Source organism: Myodes glareolus, chromosome 1, assembly GCF_982192425.1.
Source record: "Myodes glareolus chromosome 1, mMyoGla1.1, whole genome shotgun sequence".
Lineage (NCBI taxonomy): Eukaryota > Metazoa > Chordata > Mammalia > Rodentia > Cricetidae > Myodes > Myodes glareolus.
Window position 1 is genome coordinate 86470901 of NC_142026.1, and position 21810 is coordinate 86492710.

Below are 21810 nucleotides of genomic sequence, written 5' to 3' on the forward strand. Positions count from 1 at the left end.
AGTCATCTCAAAACATGTTCATCTCCAGAAGACACAGACTGAGCTCCCACAAGCAAGACTGACAATATTTTTGCCAAATTTTTTGAGTTAAAGTAATTCATAAATACAAACCAATCCATTCACTATTATAATAGAATGACAGTACAGGATATAAGAAATGCTGTCTCCAAGCTTTCCCACATGGCCCAGCAAGAGAAAGCAGGCTGATAGTATCCCAATTTCAACAAGTGTATAACAAGAAAACCCATTTTAGCTACAGAGAGCAAAATGCAATTATGAGAAATGAGAATACAGGACCCATATCCTGGACTCCTGTTCTGTTGCTTGGTTCCCTAGGCCTGTAACAGAAGCTGTGAATAACTGGAGAGCAAGGAGGATACAGGAATTATATAAATCCAAACTCTGAACCAATGGGGAAACATAACCAAACTCTGAAACCTATGCCTGACCCTAAAATTACCACCCAGTTAAATTAACTTCAGGCACCACTTCTTAGTCCCAATTCACAACTGGAAGGAAGCAATCAAGCACACTTAATAAAAGATTAAAGCGTTCCTTGGCTATTGTGGCTTCAAATTTTTGGAACTACTTACAGGGATGTTATCAAACAACCTACCCGATTCTGGATGCCTCTACCTGTAATGGCATTTTCCACCAAGCCTGATGGTTGGAGTTTAATTCCTGATGGTGGAGAGGAACCCACTTCCACCTGCTGTCCTTTGACCTCCACTTGAGCACTGTCCCATGCACCCAAACACAAAATAAATAAGTGTAGCAATAATAAACCTAAATGATTCCTTTATTCCAGGACTGGAGAGGCAGGGCAAGGAGAGCTGCAGAGTGGAGACTGCAGAGTACATGAACTGAAAACCAGCATGGACTAGATAGCAAGCTCTTGTCTTAGAAACAAACAAAACCACACAAACAAAACACCTGCACGCCTAATGAAATTTTGATTAAAAAAAAGTCTGGACAACTTACTTCTCATATTAACATCTATAGGATTTACACTGGCAGCATGGACTTTGATAATGACTTCGTTTGGATAGTGTATGATAGGTAACATCATGCTCTGAGTGAATCGAAGAACGTCATTCTTTCCATATTTATCTATCACCCAAGCAGGCATAACAGTGCTCCTCGCAGGCGTAGTACTAATCTCTCTAAATGGCCTCTTTGGGATAACTTTGCTTCTCCAGAAGCAGGCTGCGGCGGCACATGCACTTCTCCTAAATACACAAGACTTGAAAACCTCCATCCTAAGAAGGGATGGAGCCGCGTCCTCCAAAAAGAAAAAGAAAAAAAAAGAAAGAAGGAAAAAAGAAAGAAACCACTGTAGTGGGTCAAACTAGCCCACTTCAATTCAGCCAAATTCGGCCAAACCCACTGTCAATTAAAGTGAGAGGAGCTTCCAGAAACGAACTCAACCTAAAGAAGCAATGGAAAATATGCTACAATGCTCCCCACATCAAAAAGGCTCCAGTTGACGTGCAGTCGATATTTTGTTCATTGCCCCTTCCTTTCGCTTTCCTCCCACTTAAAGAAAAATCCAAACAAGCAGGGAGCCCTCGGCGGGGCGAGCAAAATGCATTTGCTCTCCCTTGACGGCAGTCTGGAAGCCTACGAGTCCCGACGCGACCCCAGCCCCGGTCTCCTTGCCTGTCCGCGCGCCGCCGCGGCCGGAGCGCCAACCAATCGCGTGCAGAGATCATTTCAGCAGCTGGGAGCTCGACCAATCCAAGCGGTCGGTGTTGAAGAGGCCCGTGAGGATCCAAGATGTCTGCGCCCATGCACTGCTAGTGGCAGACGGCGACTTTTTCCTTTACTCCGGGCCCCTCTGGTACCGGACTGAACCCGAGGACTATGCTGGGCCGGACTCTCCGAGAAGTGAGTGGATGTGGCCCGGAAGGGACCCGGGAGGGCGGAGACACTCGAGAACCCTGAGGTCAAGGTCGCCCCGGGTCACCCGGCACGGCTCAGCACGCCTGGCCGCCTTCATTCTTGAGTGGCCAGAGGGATTCGAACCTATCACTTTTAGGCAGTTCACCACCATACCCGTCCCCGTCAGGAGAAATATTTGCACCGCTGAACCACGGGGTGGAATTACATCGCTCCCGTGCGATTTGGGGAAGGTTTTCACCCTATCCCAGCTGTGCTCGCTTAGGGGCGGGCGAATTTGCAGCATGCAAAATTCCAACGAAATAATTGGTGTCTCAAAGAAAAGCTGCATTCTGTATCTTTAAAGACCTCCAAATAACTAGGATCCCTGCCACTGCCTTCACTCCTGGACATAACATTTGAACCCCTGCGTAAGCTGTAGGTCGCAAACTATATATAGCAGAAATTTTGATAGATCTGAGAGACCGTAGGATTCAAACGTTGTGAATCTAAGGTGTTTCTGACAGCAATCACCGATGTTTCCTCCCGACTTCACTGCAGCAAGGTTCAGAACACTGTTTGCAGTCCCAACTGATACTAGCTGAAACATCGCAAGTCAGAATCAAGAATATTGTGTGTTATGAATAGCAGCGGGATTGTGTGTGTGTGTGTGTGTGTGTGTGTGTGTGTTATGGGTTGTAGTGGTTCTTTTCTTTTATCCGTATATGCAGCTTCTCTAAACTTACAGAAACGTAACTTTAATTGCAGAAAGCAAAAACTTTTAGTATTTTCCTAAATCTTTCTTAAGCTTGTATGAAGTTCGTTTATCTTTGGATTTTATTGTGTTAAGGTTCTTGATTCTAAAAATGGCTGTTTTGAGTTATTGGCTTCAGTTTGACTTTAAAAAAAACATTAAATGAATTTTGATGTGAGATTATTCAGCTATTTCTGATATAGCCCTAAACATGGTCCCGTCATTTTGTGCAGAGTATTTATGCAGAGTTGTGTTCTCAGCACTCTGATAATTTTCAAATCGAAATATTGGTAAACTGAAAAAAATGAAGAATATCAAAGCAGCTACATCCTGCAGTATCCAAATAGTCCACCAAGATTTAATTATTTATTTAAAAATAAACAAGCAGTTTGTCTTTAATAGATAATAAGATTATGTCTACCAAAGAATTTCTAAATATTTATTTATTTTATGTATATGGCTATTTGGTCTGCATATATATCTGCACACCAGAGGGCATCAGATCCCATGGGACTGTAGTTCTAGATAGTTGAGAGCTGCCATGTGGGTGCTGGGAATTAACTCTGGACCTCTGGAAGAGGAGTCAGTGCTCATAACTGCTGAGCCACCTTTCCAGCTCCCTCCCAAATTCTTTTAAAATAAATTCATTTATGACTTGTCTATAAATGATTTGTATACCTTCTTTATATACCAGTATACCATGTTTTGCAAAATTGCACTGGCAGAAAAGGATTGTGAGTGGAAAAGCTTAAGGAGCCCTGTCCTAGACGCTTGCTGGAGATTTCTTCCAGGTGCCCCATAACACACTCTAAAGCAAAGGTGCCACTGTACCAAGCAAAAAAGAAAGCAAAAGCCCAGAGCATAACTGTTATCCATTGGCCCGCAGACTGTCCTTCACTCCCCACAGTCATTAGATCACTAAGCCCTCTATAGTCTGTTCTGTGACTTTATTATTACTCTTAACGCTTATTCTTGTTTTAATATGGGTCACCTGGCTTTGCTTCAGGCTAAACTCTCTCCATCTTTGTCGCAGTCTGCTTGCCCATGCAGAATCACCTGGGGCCTTGGTTAAAACTTCACCTGGTTCTCACTCTAGACTTACAGACAGATCTGTGTGATTAAAACCCAGAGTATGTGACTTAATAGAGTGTCTGGGTCGATTCTGATAACTCAGTATTGCATCCCTGTCCTGCCTACCATTTCCCTTCTGTGTCTCCATTAGGGAAGTTTCTCACCCTGGCAGCATTTCAGGAATTATAAATTGTAATGAGACATTTAAATCCATAGGCTTTTAGTAATACTTTCCCCCAAAATACATTTTTGCTTTACTATCCTATGTTGTATGTGACATATCCTACTGTTAGTGAAAAATCAAATTTGTTCTTTTCTTTCTCTCTCTTTCTCTTTGTTGTTGTTGTTGAGATAGGATCTTGTGCCCAGGCTAGCCTTGCTAAATTTGTTCTCTAAAAAGAGTGGGGACTCCCTAAAACTTACTTAAGATACAACCTATAAAAAAAAATATGGTCTGCTTTTTCTCTCTTAAGCACCTTTAGTGGAAGAGAGATGTGTGTGTATGCTACCCCTTTTTGACACTGAATGAACCGTTGTGAAAACAACATTTACTTCATGGGGGAAAAACCCATAACAAGGTAGTTGACTCAAAGGAAGACCAAGAAGTTGCCTTGACATGACTTTTACTTAACAACTCCTTTGACAAATATTGCTAGTGCTTACTGTATTCAAAGACTGGTAGTTATTTTACCAGGCGAAGAAGAATATTCTGTCTACTCTATAATTTTTCCATGTCCCTGTCCTAATGCTCCAAACTTTCCTAGTTAGATTTAAATCAGTACACATTCATTTTTTAATGTGCGCAGATTCCCCGGGAGTAGTAAAGGATTCATTCTTCATGTTGTAGTCTATCAGTTGAATCAGTTCTCTTTTTCCTAACACTGTAGTTGAGATAATTGATTAAGAAAGGGAAGTTTTGCTGGTGGGGCAGCTAGAGGGAGAAGCTCGAAGCTGAGCATTTGAGGCAATTTAGGGGGCTATTAATGGAATGGAACTTAGTACAGCAGAAGAACCCTGGGACAAGGCACCAGAATGGTAGCGCTAGATGAGAGGTAAAGCCCAGGAGGGCTGGCAGCCACAGCTTCGACCTCAGGTTGCCTCAGTGAGCCTCAGTTCCAGGGCAGCCAAGGCTGCACAGTGAGACCCTGTCTTAAGAAAAAAAGGTGTGTTGGAGGGTAGTTGTCAGGAATCACCTTTTTGGGGAGACTCTTGCCGCGGTCCTAGCCTGCAGTGGGTTCATACATTCCAGGGTAGGGGCGTGAGGATTAGAATAATTAGGCAAAAAAGAACAGATATAGGAGAAATATGAGACAGAAACAGGGAGGGACATTCAGTGAATACTGAATCCTCGTTTATTCTTCCAGAAGCTTGCATACTTCACTCCAAAAGGGGAGGGAGGGGAAGGCAACAGAACTTAATTAGCGTGACACAAGGAATAGGCTTGAATTCTCCCACCTTTTGTTCAGGTGGAGCAGATCTACTGCAACACTCAAAATACTAATTAACCACACCCTAGGCCAGGAGCTCTCATTTGTAGCCACACCTGTTGTAGAGCAAAAACAAGCTCAAACTCTGTGACCTTCAGACAAGATGGAACAGGCGCGCGTGTGTGTGTGTGTGTGTGTGTGTGTGTGTGTGTGTGTGTGTGTGTGTGTGTACGCTGACAGTAGTTACCTAGATGTATTTAGGATGGTTTAGCTCTTAGCGTACTCTATCCTGGCATGATCCCAATTTTCTTGGCATTAGACACAAGGCTACTGCAATTAATCCAATAGTTTGTATGGGTTAGCTTCTCAGAGTTCTAAACTAAAAAGATTTTGTCTTAGTCAGTATTCCATTGCTAGGAAGAGACACCATGACCGCAGCAACTCTTATAAAGGAAAGCCTTTAATCGGGCTGTCTTAAGAGGTTTAATCTGTTACCATCATAGCCGGGAGCGTGGAGGCACACAAGCAGACATGGTACTATAGAAGTAGCTGAAAGTTGTATATCCAGATCCACAGACATCGGGAAAAGAGTGACACTGGGCCTGACTAGGGCTTTTGAAACCTCAAAGCCTACCCCTAGTGACACACTTTCTCTAACAAGGCCACACCTACTCCATCAAGACCACACCTCCCTACCGCTACTCTAATTCAAATGATGAGCCTGTCACCACAGGTCTATCACTGTTCTGTAAGTAGTAGATTCCCAGTTTTAAACAGCTGTCCTCCCACTAATATTCAGGGACTGCCTCTCGTCCAGGCACTAAGGATTGGTTGAAGACAGAAGCTCTTCCCCTGTTAACACAACACTATTTTTAGATAGGAAAATAATCATGAGTAAGTTTTCTTCTAACGTTAAGGGGTATAATTTCATGTAGTGTAAGTACTGAGAAGGAAAGTTAAGCAAATTACAGGGAAAGCATAAGTGGAGTTGGATAGTTTAGGCAGAGTGGCTGGGGAAAGTAGAGTGGCTGGGGATTTAGTGCATGGTGTTTAATAGAGGCTAGGAAGAAGCTGGGATATAATGTTCTGGACAGATGGAAGAATGTGTGCACACCAAGAAGCAAGAGCAAGTTAGACACAGCCGAGCCATCATGAGGTCAGCATGCCAGGAACAAATCAGCTAGGAGCCTGGAGGAAGATAGGTCAGAGAGACAAGACACCCATGATAGGGAGAAGGATTTGACTCCGAGTACAGGCCAACCTCTGAACAATTTCAAGTTTGTGGATGTGGTCTAAGCTTTTAGTAGCTCCTCCAAAAACTAGGCCTTGGCTTTAATTTTATCTTATGTGTATGACTGTCTGGATGGCTCCGAGAACAGAAGAGGATGTCTAGTTCTCTGGAACTGTAGTTACAGTTTTGGACCACCATGTGAGTGTTGGACCCAAACTCTGGTCCTCTGCAAGAGCAACAAGTGTTCTTAACTACTGAGCCATCTCAACTGACTTTAAAAGTTGCCTTTATGTAGGGAATTCTCATTTGAAATATAGTTACTTTTTCACCATGATCCCTTATGTTATCTGTAGGTTAATGGGATGGTTCTCTACTTTATTGAAAGGGAGTAAACATCATAGCCATATAGAAAGAAGAAATGGAATTTAGTGGCTCTGAGAGCTGGTTTTAGAAACAGGATCAGGTCTTGGTTGAATCTCAGCTCTGCTTTTTTCTAATTCTGTGACCTCAAGCAAGCAGTTATTTCATCTATAATAATAATAATAGCAGAATATCCATGTGACCTCTGCCTCTTCAGAACACCTTATGTCCAGGCATCACACCATCCCAGCTCTCCTGCCTGTCTGGCCATGCCTTCACATGTGATGCAAACGGAATGTACCAGGTGTCTTGGAAAGTGCCTGAACAAAGTGCTGACTGTAACTAATGAAGTAAGGCAGCTACTCAGTTACACAGGTGTAGTTTTCCTCTTCTGCCCTTTAAGAGTTCAGTTAGATTATTAACCATTTTAACCTATTATCTATTTTGTGCATATATACCTATGTATGTATGCACACATGCTGTGTGGTATACATATGTGGAGGTCAGAAGACAAGTTTTCAGGAATTGGTTCTCTCCTGCTACATGGGTCCTAAGGATCCAGCTTAGGTCCTTAAGCTTGGCAGCAAGTCTCCTTATGCTGAGCCATCTCCAAACCTACTCAAATTTTAAATTAGCGTACAAAGTATTTAGTTCCAGTATGGCATTTTTCAAGCATATTTTTCCTTCTACTTTTCTAAGAATGTTTCCAAGATTTCTCAAAGCAGGTATATTCATCTTCTATTGCTTTATAACAACTTGAATTTCATATTTGAAGTCACATAGCCTTCTCTTGGTTTTATGGGTCATCTGACCATAGATTTAGTAATGTCTCTGCTTTGAGTCTCACAAAGCTGAAAGAATGGTGTCCATCAAGCCTGCAGTTCTGTCTGGAGCCTGGAGGCCTCTTCTCAGCTTCCTGATGACAGTATCTGTTTCCTCATGACTGTGGGATGGAGCCCTTATTGCATTGCTGGCTATGTGGATAATCAATGAGTTAAAGGGGTGGGAGATATGGGATGACTAGAACTGAGATTTAGGATTTTTTAGGATATGGAAAATGGCTACTCAAGGCAAGTAATAATCAACCCTTAAATGATGTCTCTAACCATGAGGACAAACTTTTTTGGGAGAGGGGACATCACTTTCTCGAATTGCTTCCTGCTGTCATGTGGGCGATGTTTTTTCTATGGGATCCTTTAAAAGTAAAATGATGGTTAAGTTTCAAGATTGCTGTTTTGCATAATTACAAATGGCCTCTGAATTGTCGATGAGGTCTTTGTTTGTTTGTTGTTTGTTTTGAAGTTCTTGTTTGGAGTTCTGGCCAGAAAGTTGTTAGAAGGTGCATCATTTCTGCAACTGGTACCCAAAACACGGTGTCACAGTAGCACTATCAGCATCATGACATCATATCAACCAGGTGGAGTCGTTGTTGTGGGGCCCCATCTTCTTCCTGGAAGCTTAAAAGATTACTGCAGGAAAATCTACTGTTCAGTGTGGGAAACTTAAGCATTATTCATATAGACATATATTCAATGAAAGATACAATATAAACAAAATGTGGTGTGGGAGAATTGTCTGTATTCTGTCAATCATATTTTAATAAAATGCTGATTGGTCAAGCAGGCAGTATAGGTGGGAAAGCCAGACAGGAAGTAGGGGTGGAGCAAAGAGACTGGGAGTATTCTGGGACACAGGAAGCCCTCAGCCATTCCTGCGCAGACCACTGAAGAGGCAACATGTAAGCTGTCACACTGAGAAAGGTACTGAGCCATTATGGCTAACATAGATAATGATAATGGGGTAATATATGTTATAAGAGCTAATAAGTAGCCTGACCTAATGGGCCAATCAGTTTATAATCTTATGGAGTCTTGTGTGTGATTTTCCTTGGGGTATGCCGACTGTGGGGTACCAGGTGGGACAGATACCCCAACAAGCCGGCCCTCATGCTACAAAAATGGACATGGAAAGGTAAAATATTTCCTTAAAATCTATCTTATTTCTGTCCCAAACCAGATGGCTCCTGACATGACACAGAAATTCTGAATTTTTTTAACAAGATGCTTGAATTTAGAGAAGGATAGCCATTGTCCAACTCTAAAGTCAGCTCTTATTTTTAAGTAGAAATGTATATATGTCCAAATAATCAAATTTTACCAAGAAGATAATACAACATCGTAAGGAAGGTTTCTTTTTGCTTGTTGATTCTTTCTGGATAGCTATCTTTTTACTAGATGTCCAAAGTCTCTCCTCTCCACTCTTTTAAGATGAATATTTTCCTGCAAAGATAAGAACAGAACCCTGCCCCAACCCTTCTGAGGTTTTCTTACCATCTATATGATTGTGACCTCTGTGGATGAGCCATCATTTCTCTTTCTCAAGAGATTTCTCTTTTTCAAACCGAATCTTTATCAATTTTGATGGTGTCCATAGCTTTTCTTCTCCTGTGGAACCAAGAGCAAAACCCCTTCCCCAATGTAGCACATCTCCTGGTTTCCATTGTGACATCAGCATATCCTTGAAATATACTGGCTAATTTAATTCAGAAGTTTTTTCTGGCTAATTTAATTCAGAAGTTTTTCCTATTATCCAATGTCTCTCTGCGGCTCTTGTTCCTTTCTCATTAGCATTAAAAAATTCAAGGTTATTAAAGCATTAAGCAATCTATTTCTGGGGATAATTTCCATCCCTTCCTGTTTATTTAGCATATACATTATAGTTCGATTTTCTATATTATATTCTATAATTATATTCTATAATTATATAATTATATTCTATAATTTTTTTCAGTTATCTTTCTATAACTGCTTGACCTGTAGGATTGTTTGGTATACCTGTAATATGCTTTATATTATAATAAGGAAAAAACTGTTTCATTTTCGTAGACACATATGCTCAACCATTGTCTGTCTTTATTTGTGCAGATATACCCATGATGGCCATAACTTCTAATAAATGTGTGATTACTGAATCAACCTTTTCTGAGCTCAAGGCAGTTGCCCATTGAAGACCTGAATAAGTGTCAATGATGTAGTGTACATATTTTAATTTTCCAAATTCTGTAAAGTGGAACACATCCATCTGCCAGATTTTATTCCTTTGAGTATTCTTTGGGTTACTCCCTGCTGGTAATGATATTTGGTTATAGAAAGAGCAAGTAGGATATTGCTTTATAATCGACATAGCTTGTTGCCATGTAGTAGAAAACTCTTTCTTTAAACTTTTGCTATTGACGTGATGTTTCTTATGAAATTCTGAAGCCTTCAGCACACTTCCAATCAATAATCGATCAATTTCTACATTACCTTATACTACAGGACCTGGCAGACCCATATGGGATCAGATATGTGTTACGTATATGGGACAAAGCCTATTCCTGATTATATATTGAACCTATATGAATAATGAAGCCAACTCTGTATCATCTGGTATAAATTCAGCAGTTTCAATATGCAAGACAACTCTTTCTGCATATTGCAAATCAGTAACTGTATTGAGAGGTTCTTTAAAATCTCGTAGTACCATGAGAATAGCATATAATTCTGCCTTTTGGACAGAATTGTAAGGATTTTGTTCCACCTTACTAAATTCTTCTGATTTGTAACCTGCCTTTCCTTATTTATTTACATCTGTATAAAATGTATGGGCTTCAGTTATTGGTGCATTACTTACAATTTGGGAAAGAATCCAAATAGTTCTCTTTATAAGGTTAATTCTTTCACTTTTGGGATAATTTGCTACTAATTTCTCTCAAAAAATTAGCACAAGCTCTTTGCCATGGTTCATTGTCTTCCCATAATTTTTCAATTTCAACAGCAGTAAAAGGAACTATAATCATGCTGGGTCTATATCTGCTAGTTAATGAAGTCTCAATTTTCCTTTTATAATTAATTCAGAGACTTTTTCCACATAAGTTTTTAATTTTTTACTTGGTTTATGTGATTTTAAAAAAAGGTCCATTCTAAGATATCTTCCCTCTGCATTAAAATTTCCGTAGGGGAAATTCTGGAAGGCAATATGACTAGAATATAGTTAAGATTTGGATTCACTCCATCTACGTGTGCCTCTTGTAATTTCTCTTCAACGATCGTCAATTCTTTTTCCGTGTCAGTTGTTAATTCTCTGTGATTTAAGTCTTTGTCACCATCTAAGGTTTTGTTTAAATAAGCTATTAGGTCAGGCATTATCTCAACAGCAAATCGTAGACTGGTAATATCTCCTAACAATCTTTGAAAGTCATTAAGAGTCCGCAATCGGTCTCTCCTAATTTGCTTTTTGTGTTCTAATTTTCTGTAAACCTATTTTGTAACTAGGTAATTGACAGAATCTCCTCTTTGTATTTTTTTCAGGAGCAATTTGTAATCCTCATTTAGGCAAAACTTTTTTTACTTCCTTAAACATTCTTTCTAAAGTATCTGCGTTTGAGTCAGATAACAAAATGTCATCCATGTAATGGAAAATTATAGACTTAGGAAATTGATTGCATATTATTTCCAATGGCTGATTTACAAAGTATTGGACAGGGTGGGACTATTGAGCCTTCCCTTGGAATGACAATCCACTGGTATCTCTTAATAGACTGAGAATTATTATAAGTAGGCACTGTGAAAGCAATTTTTTCTCAATTCTTTTCTTGTAAAGGTATAGTGAAGAAACAGTCTTTTAAATCAATAACTATAAGAGGCCATCCTTTTGGTAATAGAGAAGGCAGAAGAATTTCAGACTGTAGAGGACCCATAGGTTGGATAACCTTGTTGACAACTCTTAGATCTGTCACCATTCTCCATTTTCCAGATTTCTTTTTAACAACAAATGTAACATGATGAGGGTGCCTGCTTGTTGGATTTTCTGTCCCGCCCGGTACCCCACAGCTGGAAAGCCCCAAAGAAAATCACACAGAGATCTCATAAAGCTGATTGGCCCATTAGCTCATGCTACTTATTTGCTCTTGTAGCTTATATTAACCCATTGTTCTTATCTATGCTAGCCACATGTTTCAGTACCTTTCTCAACAGGGCAACTCACATCTTGCTTCTACGATGATTTGGGCAGGAGTGGGAGGAATCAACTTCCTCCTTCCCAGAATTCTCCTGTTCTCCTTGCATCATTTCTACTTCCTGTCTGGTTTTCCCGCCTATACTTCCTGCCTGGCCAATCAGCATTTATTTAAAACATGATTGACAGAATACAGACAATTCTCCCGCACCAAACAAATACAGGAGAATTCCAAGGGCTGATTGATTCTTCAATATGGTGAGCATCTAATTGCTCTTGTACCAGCTGTTCTAAAGCCTGCAGTTTGTTTTCCATTAAAGGCCATTGTTTAAGCCATATGAGTTTAAAGGCAAGACTGTTAGTACCTCTGAAGGTTTGCTAGTTGATTTGTATTCTTATACATCTTGAATGGGTGGTGGGGTATTTTTTTTTTTGGTGTTTTTTTTTTTTCATAATTTCCTTCCCAGAAACATGAGTTTTGGGAACTGCAAGAATGTTAACTGGATATTCCATTGCTGCAATAGGTCACAACCCCATAAATTCACTGCAATATTAGCTACATATGGCCTCAGTCTTCCTTTCTGTCCTTCTGGCCCTATGCATTTAACCCACCTCGTGTTTTGTTTTACTTGAGATAGGGCTCCAATTCCTAAGAATTGAATATCTGCTTTTTGAAGAGGCCAATCTAGATGTCAAGATTCTGGAGTAATGATAGTTATATCCATACCTGTGTCTAGTAATCCCTCAATTACAATGTCATTTATATACACTCTTAGCTTTGGTCGTTGATCTTTTATAGAAGTCTGCCAAAATAAACGTTTTCTATTTCCTACTGGAGTTTTTGACTCATCCTCCAGGTCTATTCCATCGTCCAGAATGGTATGGTTTTTTATAGTAGGCACTGGGTTGTTTAATTTTCCTGGTGAGACATGTTCTTCAGTGACTGGGTCTTGTTTGACATTGGGGTCTGCAAGAGACCCCCAAGGAGTTTCCTGGTGATATTGGGTTGCCTTGTCTGTCTCTTGTCAACCTACATTCATTAGTCCAATGTCGGCCTTTGCCACACCTCCTACATACACCAGAAGGCTGAATCCTTCTATTCTTGCCATTCCTAGAGGAGACATTATTCCTAGGAATTCCTTGTCTACAGTCCCTTCTTAGATATCCTATTTATCCACAATTAAAACATTTGGCATTTTGGTGTCTCCTCATACCACTGGAAATCGCTTCTTCTACCCAAGCTTCAGTACTATAGTCTAATGTTTTTACATTCATTGTATGCAAGATTCATTCATCTATGGGTGCTGATCTAACCTTTAAAAGCCCAAGGATCTTCTTAAATTCTAAGTTGGCATTTTCAAAAGTCAAGGATTCAATTAGTACACATTTAGCTTCAGGGTCTGTCACTCCCAATTGTATAGACTTAGTTAATCTTTGTAAGAAGTCAGTAAAGGGTTCTCTCTTGCCCTGTTTAACCCTAATATATGACTCAATCTCTTTCCTAGTTCCTGAATCCTGACCCAAGTATTTAAAACTGATGTGCTTGCTACATAGGGACAAGGTGTGTTCGTCATAGAGAGCCTGTTCCTGAGGATCAGAGTAATGACCCTCGCCAAGAATTTGATCTTGGGAAATTTCAAATCCTTTTGCTTGCCCCTGTTGCTCTAAAATTTTTGCATCTTCTCTCCAATAACACTTCCAAAGCAGCTGAGGTCCATTTTCTAGGATCAGTGAGGTTAATTGAAGCCAATTGTGTGGGGTGGCCTTAGTGCTTGAAGCCCTGGTTTTCACCATTTCCCTGACAAATGGTAAATGTAGCTTGTAGGAAACTTGCTTGTTTTATTTCTTTTAGATCACTCATATGTATTGGTTTCCGTGCATAGTCTTTGACTACCTTAGGATACTTTGTGTCAGGTGGTCTTTCTGAGTAAATTACCAGATATGCAGTTGAAACTCTGTGTAAGTCATCCAGAGGTCTGGTACATACTGATGAGGCCAAATCCTGTCCTTGCACCTCTGTCCCTGCTCATCAATTTCAATAAATTCCTCAATCTTTTCAGATCTTTTTACTACTGCTTTTTTAATGTCTGAATCTCCTGTCCAGTGTTCTGTTTTTATGTCCTCTCTGAGGATTCCAACTTGTTCAGTAAAGATAATGTCTCATCCTTGGACATATAATAACTTTTCAACAGATTCTGACAGATTCAACAGTACAAATTTTTTCAGATAATTTTGCCAAATTGATGCTATCCCATCAATTTTGTCAAATTGATATAGTATTGTACTATTTTTAATGAGATAATATTGAAAACAAAGCTAATTCCTAGAATCAAATAATAGGAAGGAAAATAGTGTAAGTTTTACACAATACCTTCCATAATATAAGCAAAATAATTATTGAACTCCTGGATGCTATGTCACTTTTTGTAGTTTTTCAGATCCTACCTGTCATAAAGTAATTGCAATGACTTAGAGTAGACGTAATGATTGTTATCAGCCAGCAGGTGTCACAGTTGCAACAACGTGGCCAAGAGCCACTAGCAGTAGTGAACAACATGTGTTGCTTACTTAGGTACTGAAAAATATGCTTTGTTTAACAAATTAAGAACAGTTAATAAAGTGATCAAATGACTCTGATAGTTGGGGCCCAGGATAAAGAGAAAACCCAAAGTTTTCCATCAGTGCAAATTGCAGACTGTGCACCGCGGGGATCACAGGCAGCAGTGTGTGGGCTGGTGTGTGGTTCGCAAGCTGAGGAGCACTGAGCAACAGCCTGCTGTGTCTAAGGGCTGGCTAAAGTCACGGGCAGGAGAGTCAGTGCCCAACACACCACACAGCTGACAGACAGATCCCAAAAAGTGTGGACTGGTCCCCATGTTTGGGTGTCAGATGATGGTGGAAGATACAAAATATCCCATACTAGTTCAGAATTACATATAATAAAGGGTTATTTGTTTAGTGGAGACTTACAGATCACTGTCCTAGATCTCAGTCCTCTGCATGAATGGGAAACAGGAACAGAGTCTAGCAGCCAGAAGTGAGAACCAGAAGCAAGAGAGTGAGGCAGGCTTGTAGAGTCACGCTGCATTCATAGTATAAAAGACCACGCCCAAGTGGGCTGGTATCTTAAAGGCTATTGGCTGAAGGAACAGAAGGAGCTCCCATTGCATTTGTTTGTTTGTTGTATTGGGTTTGTTATTGTTTTGTTTTGTTTTGTTTTGGTTGGTTGGTTTTGTTTGCTTTGTTTTTGAGACAGGCTCTCCTCTATCCCAGGCTGGTTCCATACTTACTACCTAGTTGATGCTAACCTTAAATTTTCAACCCTCTTGCTTCTACCTCCCAAATGCTAGGATTATAGACATGAGCCATCAAACCCAGCTGTGAACTTGAAGTTGGAGGTGAACCAGTAGTAGCAAGAAAGATGACAGTGAACTCAGCACTAAAACTACCAGAAATGGTAGGTGGTGCCAGCCAGATTGTGGGTCAACACAAGAGAGAAGTGGGGTTCAGATGCCCTGAGGCTTTTGAGAGAATGGGAAAGAGCCATAAAGGACCAAGAGAACATGTGCCTACCCCTTCCTCCCGGTGGACTCTCTAGTACAAGATAGGTAGGAGCAAAGATGGGAAGCCCACTGGCCATTGGCAAAGAAGTTTCAGGAGAGAATACTTTTAGTGACAGTGTTTTAAGTTAACATTGGTTTATATTTAGATGTAGTGCCACACTTTTGTTCCAGGAGAGCTGTCTAATTTGCATATTATACTTTACACTCAGCCCATTCTCTCTAATTAGCATCTTTGGTCTCACTTCTCTTTTCCAATTTTCTTTACTGATTTTCTCAAATTGGGAGTCCCTAAAAATGGTCCAAATGAAAAGCAGCACTCCTGCAAGTCAGTGCACCTGGACACTCGTCCTTTCTGACTAATTGTGGTGCCTACATTTATTCTCATACCAACTGTTAAGTCAGAAAGCAGCTTGATGTCTTGGAAGGCCTCGGGAGAGGCCTGCCTGTACTTGTCTGTCGCTCTGGGTTTGAGTGTCTGCTTGTGCTAGGTGTTCACTGCCCCCTCTCTTCCCATTCTCCATAGTATTAGAACTGGGTTTGTATGTCTGCTTGTTCTAGGTGTCCACTGCCCCCTCTCTTCCCATTCTCCATAGTATTAGAACTGGGTTTGTATGTCTGCTTGTTCTAGGTGTCCACTGCCCCCTCTCTTCCCATTCTCCATAGTATTAGAACAAACTGTCATCTTTCGCTGCTCTCCAGCTCCTTCCTAATGAAGCATTATATTTAATATAAACAGTGCAACAGACCTCTTACCACTTAGTTTCTTTCTTAAGGTATGCCTAGCTGCCCAACCCACCCCAGAACCACTCCTCTAGCCTCCTTTGTAAAGGGTCTTTCTTGTGCTTGTCCATGAGCATCAGGGACTTCTCTTAAACCTTTTCCCCATAGTTTTTGCACAACGCTCAGCCCTAAGAATGTCATTGCTTTGATGATATGTTTAGAAGCCAAAAGCAGATCATTTGCAGACCCTTCCCATAAATGCAAACTCCTGTTGCTTGATACATTTAAGACATGAGAATACAGTCAATATGGAGAACAAATTCTTTTCCGTGAGAATGGATGTTGAAGTGGTAAGGAGAGTATATTGTCACCCTTTCCTTTACTGTTGAAGTGTTATTCTAATTAATCTTATCAATAAAAAAAATCAGGAGTCAGATATGGGAATAAAAACCTGAAAGATCAGAGAAGCGGGGAGCAGCCATAGGCGCTTCCTACCTTTTCTGTTCCTCTGACCAAAAGGACCCAGATCCTCTCTCAGCCCCACCTTACCACTTCCTGTCTCCTCTCTCTATGGCCCTCCAAACCTTTATGATCAGCTAGTGGATAGCTCCGCCCTCTGGCTCCAAGCAAGCTTTATTTGTCAGAACATAATCAAAATATCACACACCATAGATGCTTGGTCAAAAGTGAGACCCCAGCCCCCTGATACCTCTATATCCAAGAAGTCTGGGATGTTTGGGTGAAAACGTCACTCCTGCCCCTGGCACCCATCCTTGGAGTGCCAACGGAGCAGGAAGCTCCTTGGGAGTTGCCTTGGTCCAGACTCCAGGGATAGCCGAGCACTGGCCCCTCCCCAGGGAGGTCAGGACCACTCCCACAGGGTATTTAGACTGATGCCCAGAGAAAGAACCCATTCTCCAGGTTTCATGTGGTCTTCCCTGCTCCCTTCCCCTCACCATGCTTTCTCGGGTCACTTGGGAGCACTGCATTAAACGTGGGCATCTTTTATTTGGTCTAATGCGGTCTATTGGAATTATTTGCATTATCGGAGAGGCTCATCTTAAGCAATATTCCTAATATATGGAGGTTTCACAACAATCTTTTGTGTGACTTTAGACAAATGACAGCTTCTGCGCTTCAGCTTCTTCATTTGTCCAAGACCGTTAATAATGCCTAACTTGCTAAGGAATTGATGAGACAAATAAAGCAACAGTGCCTGGCTCTTGGTAAATACTCATCAAGAATTACTCCCTTCCAGACCCTCTTGTCCCTGAACTCACATAATAGGTGAACAATGGAACTATCTTTGCTTATTATCTCCAAAGAAAGCCTGATAGCATCTTTGACTTCTTGTTACCTGTCCTTTTCTAATCAGCAAGTACCCATTCTTACTCAGGACGTGGCAAATAATCACACTGCATCTCAGGTTTCACTGCTAAACAGTGGGTACTGGTCACTTCTCTGCATTTTTTAAAGATATATTTTTATTGTAGTTGTTGTTGGGGTGTGTGTGTGTGTGTGTATGCACGCACGTGCATGAGAGTGTGTGCGAGCGCGCATGCGTGCACGTGTGTAGGTGTTTTTAAGGACAAAGGAGTTGGCTTCCCCAGACCTGGAGTGACAGTTGGTCTTAAGCCATCTGAGATGGATGTTGGCTACCAAACTTGAATCTTCTGCAAAAGCAGTATGAGCTTTTAACTGCTGAGTCATCTCTGCAGCCCTGCTTTTCATGCATTTTATTGTAACACTTTGTCCACCAGCCTTCTTAATGCGCAAAAAAGACAGAAATCCTGAGTTTATAGAAGATATATGTATGGATGTATATCATATATCTCTGCATTTTTCTGAACACCTAGTGTGTCTTATCTGAAATCCCCAGTAGATATAAAGATCTTTTTCAGTGCCATAAAGTGCTTCTCTTTTTTCACTGTATACTTCTATGGTTACAGTAAGCTACTTCTGCGCCTGCTCTCCTCTACCCATCCTATACCCAGGCTGGGCTCAACCGCCTCAAGCCCACACGGCACACCTAAACTATTGGTGTTTTCTTAAGTCTAACTTAGAAACAAAATTAGTCCACTAAGGGGAAGATTGCTCCCCACCATTCCCATCATCCAGCTGATGAGTACCGCTCTTTGCTGAGTGTCCTGCTCAGACATGGGTTTTCTGGTTCTGAGGCTGTTTTCACACTCTATTGTTTATGGCTCCCTCACTTCAGGATTTGGACTTGTATAGAGTCTGTAAAGAGATAATTGTCTCTACTGTAGGTCTCTGCAGCACTGAAACAGGGCCAAGTTACACCAACAGAACTCTGCAAGAAATGTCTCTCCCTCATCAAGAAAACCAAGTATTTAAATGCTTACATTACTGTGTCAGAAGAGGTAGCCTTAAAACAAGCTGAAGAATCGGAGAGAAGATACAAACAAGGTCAGTGTAAGTTGTGTTCAGTTGCATTTCATTGCAGTTTAAATGGGTGTCTTTCAGTAAGTAAAACTTTAAACTTAAAACAATCCCTTGTTTAAAGAACTTGTCCTGAGTATTTAGTGTAAATGTTATATTGTGCCTCTCTATAATAATTTCCAGTGTAAACTTGTTTTCTGGAGTTTTGTTCTTCTGGGGCTCTCTGTGGGGTGGGGGGAGGGTACCCGTGTCTGTCACTCTCCGCTTTATTCTCTCAAGTCTTCTGCTGAACCTGGAGATAGGCTGCAGGTCAGCAAGCCAGAGTGACCGTCCTGTCTTCACCCTCACAGCACTGGGGTCACGGCAGGCATAAGAATAAGACACATGCCAGGCAGTGGTGGAGCACGCCTTTATTTCCACACGTGGAGGCAGAGGCAGGGGGATCTCTGTGAGTTCAAGGCCAACCTGGTCTACAAAGAGAGTTCCTGGATAGCCAAAGAGCCAAAGGGCTGTTACACAGAGAAACCCTGTCTCTGGGGGAAAAAAAGAATAAGCCATGTGACCGTGCTCAGTTTTGATGTGGGTACTGGGATCGGAACTCGGCCTCATGTGAGCACTCACTCTTACCTACTGAGCCATCTTTCAACCCCCCCCCCCCCCACCTTGTGTCTTTTGAATGCAGGTCAGTCACTTGGAGATTTAGATGGAATTCCCGTTGCCGTAAAAGACAACTTCAGCACAGCCGGCATTGAGACAACATGTGCATCAAACATGCTAAAAGGTAAAGCTTAATGATTACAACATCAGTACTCTCATAAAAATGAGTGTTTTTCAGCTTAAAGCTAAAATAGTGAAGCTTGAAGATAACCTGAGATTAGTTACAGCCCTGTGGGAATTACTTAGGGTGACTATTGCCCCTTCACTGCGTGCTCACTACATACAGAGTTAACTTAGGTGTTGGCCAGCATTATGAATGAATAATGCTTATGAAATTGATAATTAATTCATCAGTGCCTGCTCACCAGTTCTCTTGGAACTGAATAGTAATTCTTAGTTTTATTCTTTAATCTGTCAGTTTGAAAACAAGAATGTTTATCAAAACATTTGGCTCCTAGTAGGAAAGATAAGGGAAAAAGACAAGGTCCTCAGAGTGCTGCCGCTGAAAGTGCGGTTCTGAGTCCTCTTTATGGGGTGGGCTAGAGTGTGTTTCGGAATATAAGCTAGAGGGAGTTTTGGTTGTGTTTTTTTTTTTTTAATCTGTGGTTGTGGGTTTTTTTTTTTCCAGTCTGTGGGTGAGGTGCTGTTGTAGTTGTTGCTGTTGTTATTGTTGGGACAAGGTCTCACCATGTAGCCTTGCTGGCCCGAGTTCTCTATATTATCCAGACTGGCCTTGAAATCACAGAGACCCTTCTGCCTCTGCCTCCTACGTGCATAGGCCTCTTTATAACCAAAATTCATACATTGCTGTGTGACATAACATTATCTAAGAAGAAGAAAAACAGCTTTTGAGCATAAGGATATGGAATTATTGTCAAATGAATTAGGTCTATCTTACCATCCAACATTTTACAGTACTCAATGTTTTCAGATTGTAAAAATAGTGAATGATGTAATGAGTATCTTTGAAAAATGGGCAGTCGGCAGAAGAAAAATTAACTCATAGAAGAAAGTACAGTTTGCTATTTAGTTTAAGAATAATTTACACTATGATAGTAATTGCTTAATTAAATTTTAAAATTGTGCTTCCTATTTGCTGTTTTCTCTCATATAATAAAAATACTATTTTTCCAGGTTATATTCCACCTTACAATGCCACGGTAGTTCAGAAGTTGTTGGATCAGGGAGCTCTACTCATGGGGAAAACAAATTTAGATGAGTTTGCTATGGGGTAAGTAAAATGAAGTTTTCCTCTTTTTTTATTTAACATCTATGCCTTTAATTTCACTGCACTTAGGTACCTAAAGGTAGCAAGGTCACTTCTTGAGGGTTTTTTTTTTTTAAATGTCTACTTTTATTATGTTTGATTTTGTGAGTGTCTGTATAAGTGAATGGCACATGCAGATGCCAGTGGGGGCCAGAAGAGGCTACTGAATCCCTTGAACTAGAGTTGTAGGCAGTTGAGAGCCAGCCTGTATGGTGCTGAGAACTGGCTCCACAAGTCTTAAACTGCCAAGCTAGGTCTCCAGTCGGTTTGTGAGGACTGTGACATCAGAGTCATAGTCCCTATGTAAGCTTATCTGTTGTCTAACAATTATGTAGATATATCGTTTGGGTTTTTTAAGAAAGTAGCTCCATGGTAAATAATGACTTTAAGTGCCTTCTCGTGTGCTTGTTTTGCCATTGGTGTATCTTTGAAGTATGATCTTTTGTAAGCTGGTTTATTTATTGAGTTATAAGAGTTCTTTCATGTATTCTGGATCCAAGTCTGTTATCAAAGGGCTTACAAATCTGTTCTCAAAGTCTTTGGCTTATCTTTTCTTTCTGACTGTATTGGCTACTTTTCTCTTTGCTGTAATACAGACAACTGATAAACCGCCCTAAGAAAAGGGCTTATTTCAGCCTACAATTTGGGAGTCTATGGCAGGAAAGACGTGGCAACCGGAGCCTGAGGCTCAGATCTCATGACCTGTGCAGTCAGGCGGCAGGGCAGTGACTGCTGCTCAGAGCACGCTCTATACGCAGTCAGGGGCCCTGGCCCATGGGATGGTTCAGAAATGTGCTGCCCACAGTTAGTGTGTGTCATCCCACCTCTGTTAACCCCGGCTAGAGACTCCTTGCCCCAGGACTTGTGTCCTAGGTGATTCTAGGTCCTACCACAATGATAAACAGTGTTACCACGCTGTGTTTTTCAAAGAGTTGAAATTTTAATTTTGATCAAGTCCAGATCATCTTTTTCTTCTTCCGTTGATCTCCACTAATGCTTCCATAATCCTTATCCAGACCAGAATGGCAGGTTTTCCGCCTAGTCTTGTTACATTTAGATATGTCACCTATGTTGTTTAAGTTTTTTGTATATAGTGTGAATATAATTCCGCTTTTTACATATGGATATTTTACTCCCACCATTGTTTAGACGAGATAAGCTTGTCCTTGTTCTTTACAAACACACACATGTAAACTTGAGTCAAGATCTGTCTTGACAATGGTGGCAAAAGTCTTCTCACTTTGTTCTTTTGGAAGTCACTGCACACACTGCAGCCCTGTTTTAGAAGACACTGCACATACTGCAGCCCTGTTTTAGAAGTCACTGTGCACACTGCAGCCCTTTCAGAATTCACTGCACACACTGTAGCCCTGTTTTAGAAGTCACTGTGCACAGTGGCCTTGTTTTAGAAGTCACTGCACACACTGCAACCCTTTCAGAATTCAATACGCACACTGAAGCCCTGTTTTAGAAGTCACTGCGCACAC

At 41.0% G+C, this 21810-nt stretch overlaps 2 protein-coding genes across 4 annotated transcripts in view; one reads left to right on the plus strand and one right to left on the minus strand.

Annotated features, from left to right (window-relative positions):
* The window catches only part of Rtn4ip1 (reticulon 4 interacting protein 1), a 42215-nt gene extending 40419 nt beyond the window's left edge, over positions 1-1796 (minus strand). The window contains exon 1 of one of the 2 annotated variants that reach the window (XM_048425033.3): positions 1660-1796. Coding sequence is in view for 1 of the 2 variants with exons in the window: in XM_048425030.3 (XP_048280987.3) it covers positions 982-1258 (277 nt within the window). In the remaining variant the exon portion in view is untranslated. The other variant, XM_048425030.3, reaches the window with a different exon arrangement.
* Positions 1750-21810, plus strand: part of Qrsl1 (glutaminyl-tRNA amidotransferase subunit QRSL1) — a 31871-nt gene continuing 11810 nt past the window's right edge. For both annotated transcript variants that reach the window (XM_048425029.3, XM_085691013.2), the window contains exons 1-4: positions 1750-1887; positions 18267-18426; positions 19082-19180; positions 20191-20287. In XM_048425029.3, coding sequence (XP_048280986.3) covers positions 1864-1887; positions 18267-18426; positions 19082-19180; positions 20191-20287 — 380 coding nt within the window. In that variant the 5' untranslated portion in view covers positions 1750-1863. The remainder of the gene's footprint in view (positions 1888-18266; positions 18427-19081; positions 19181-20190; positions 20288-21810) is intronic.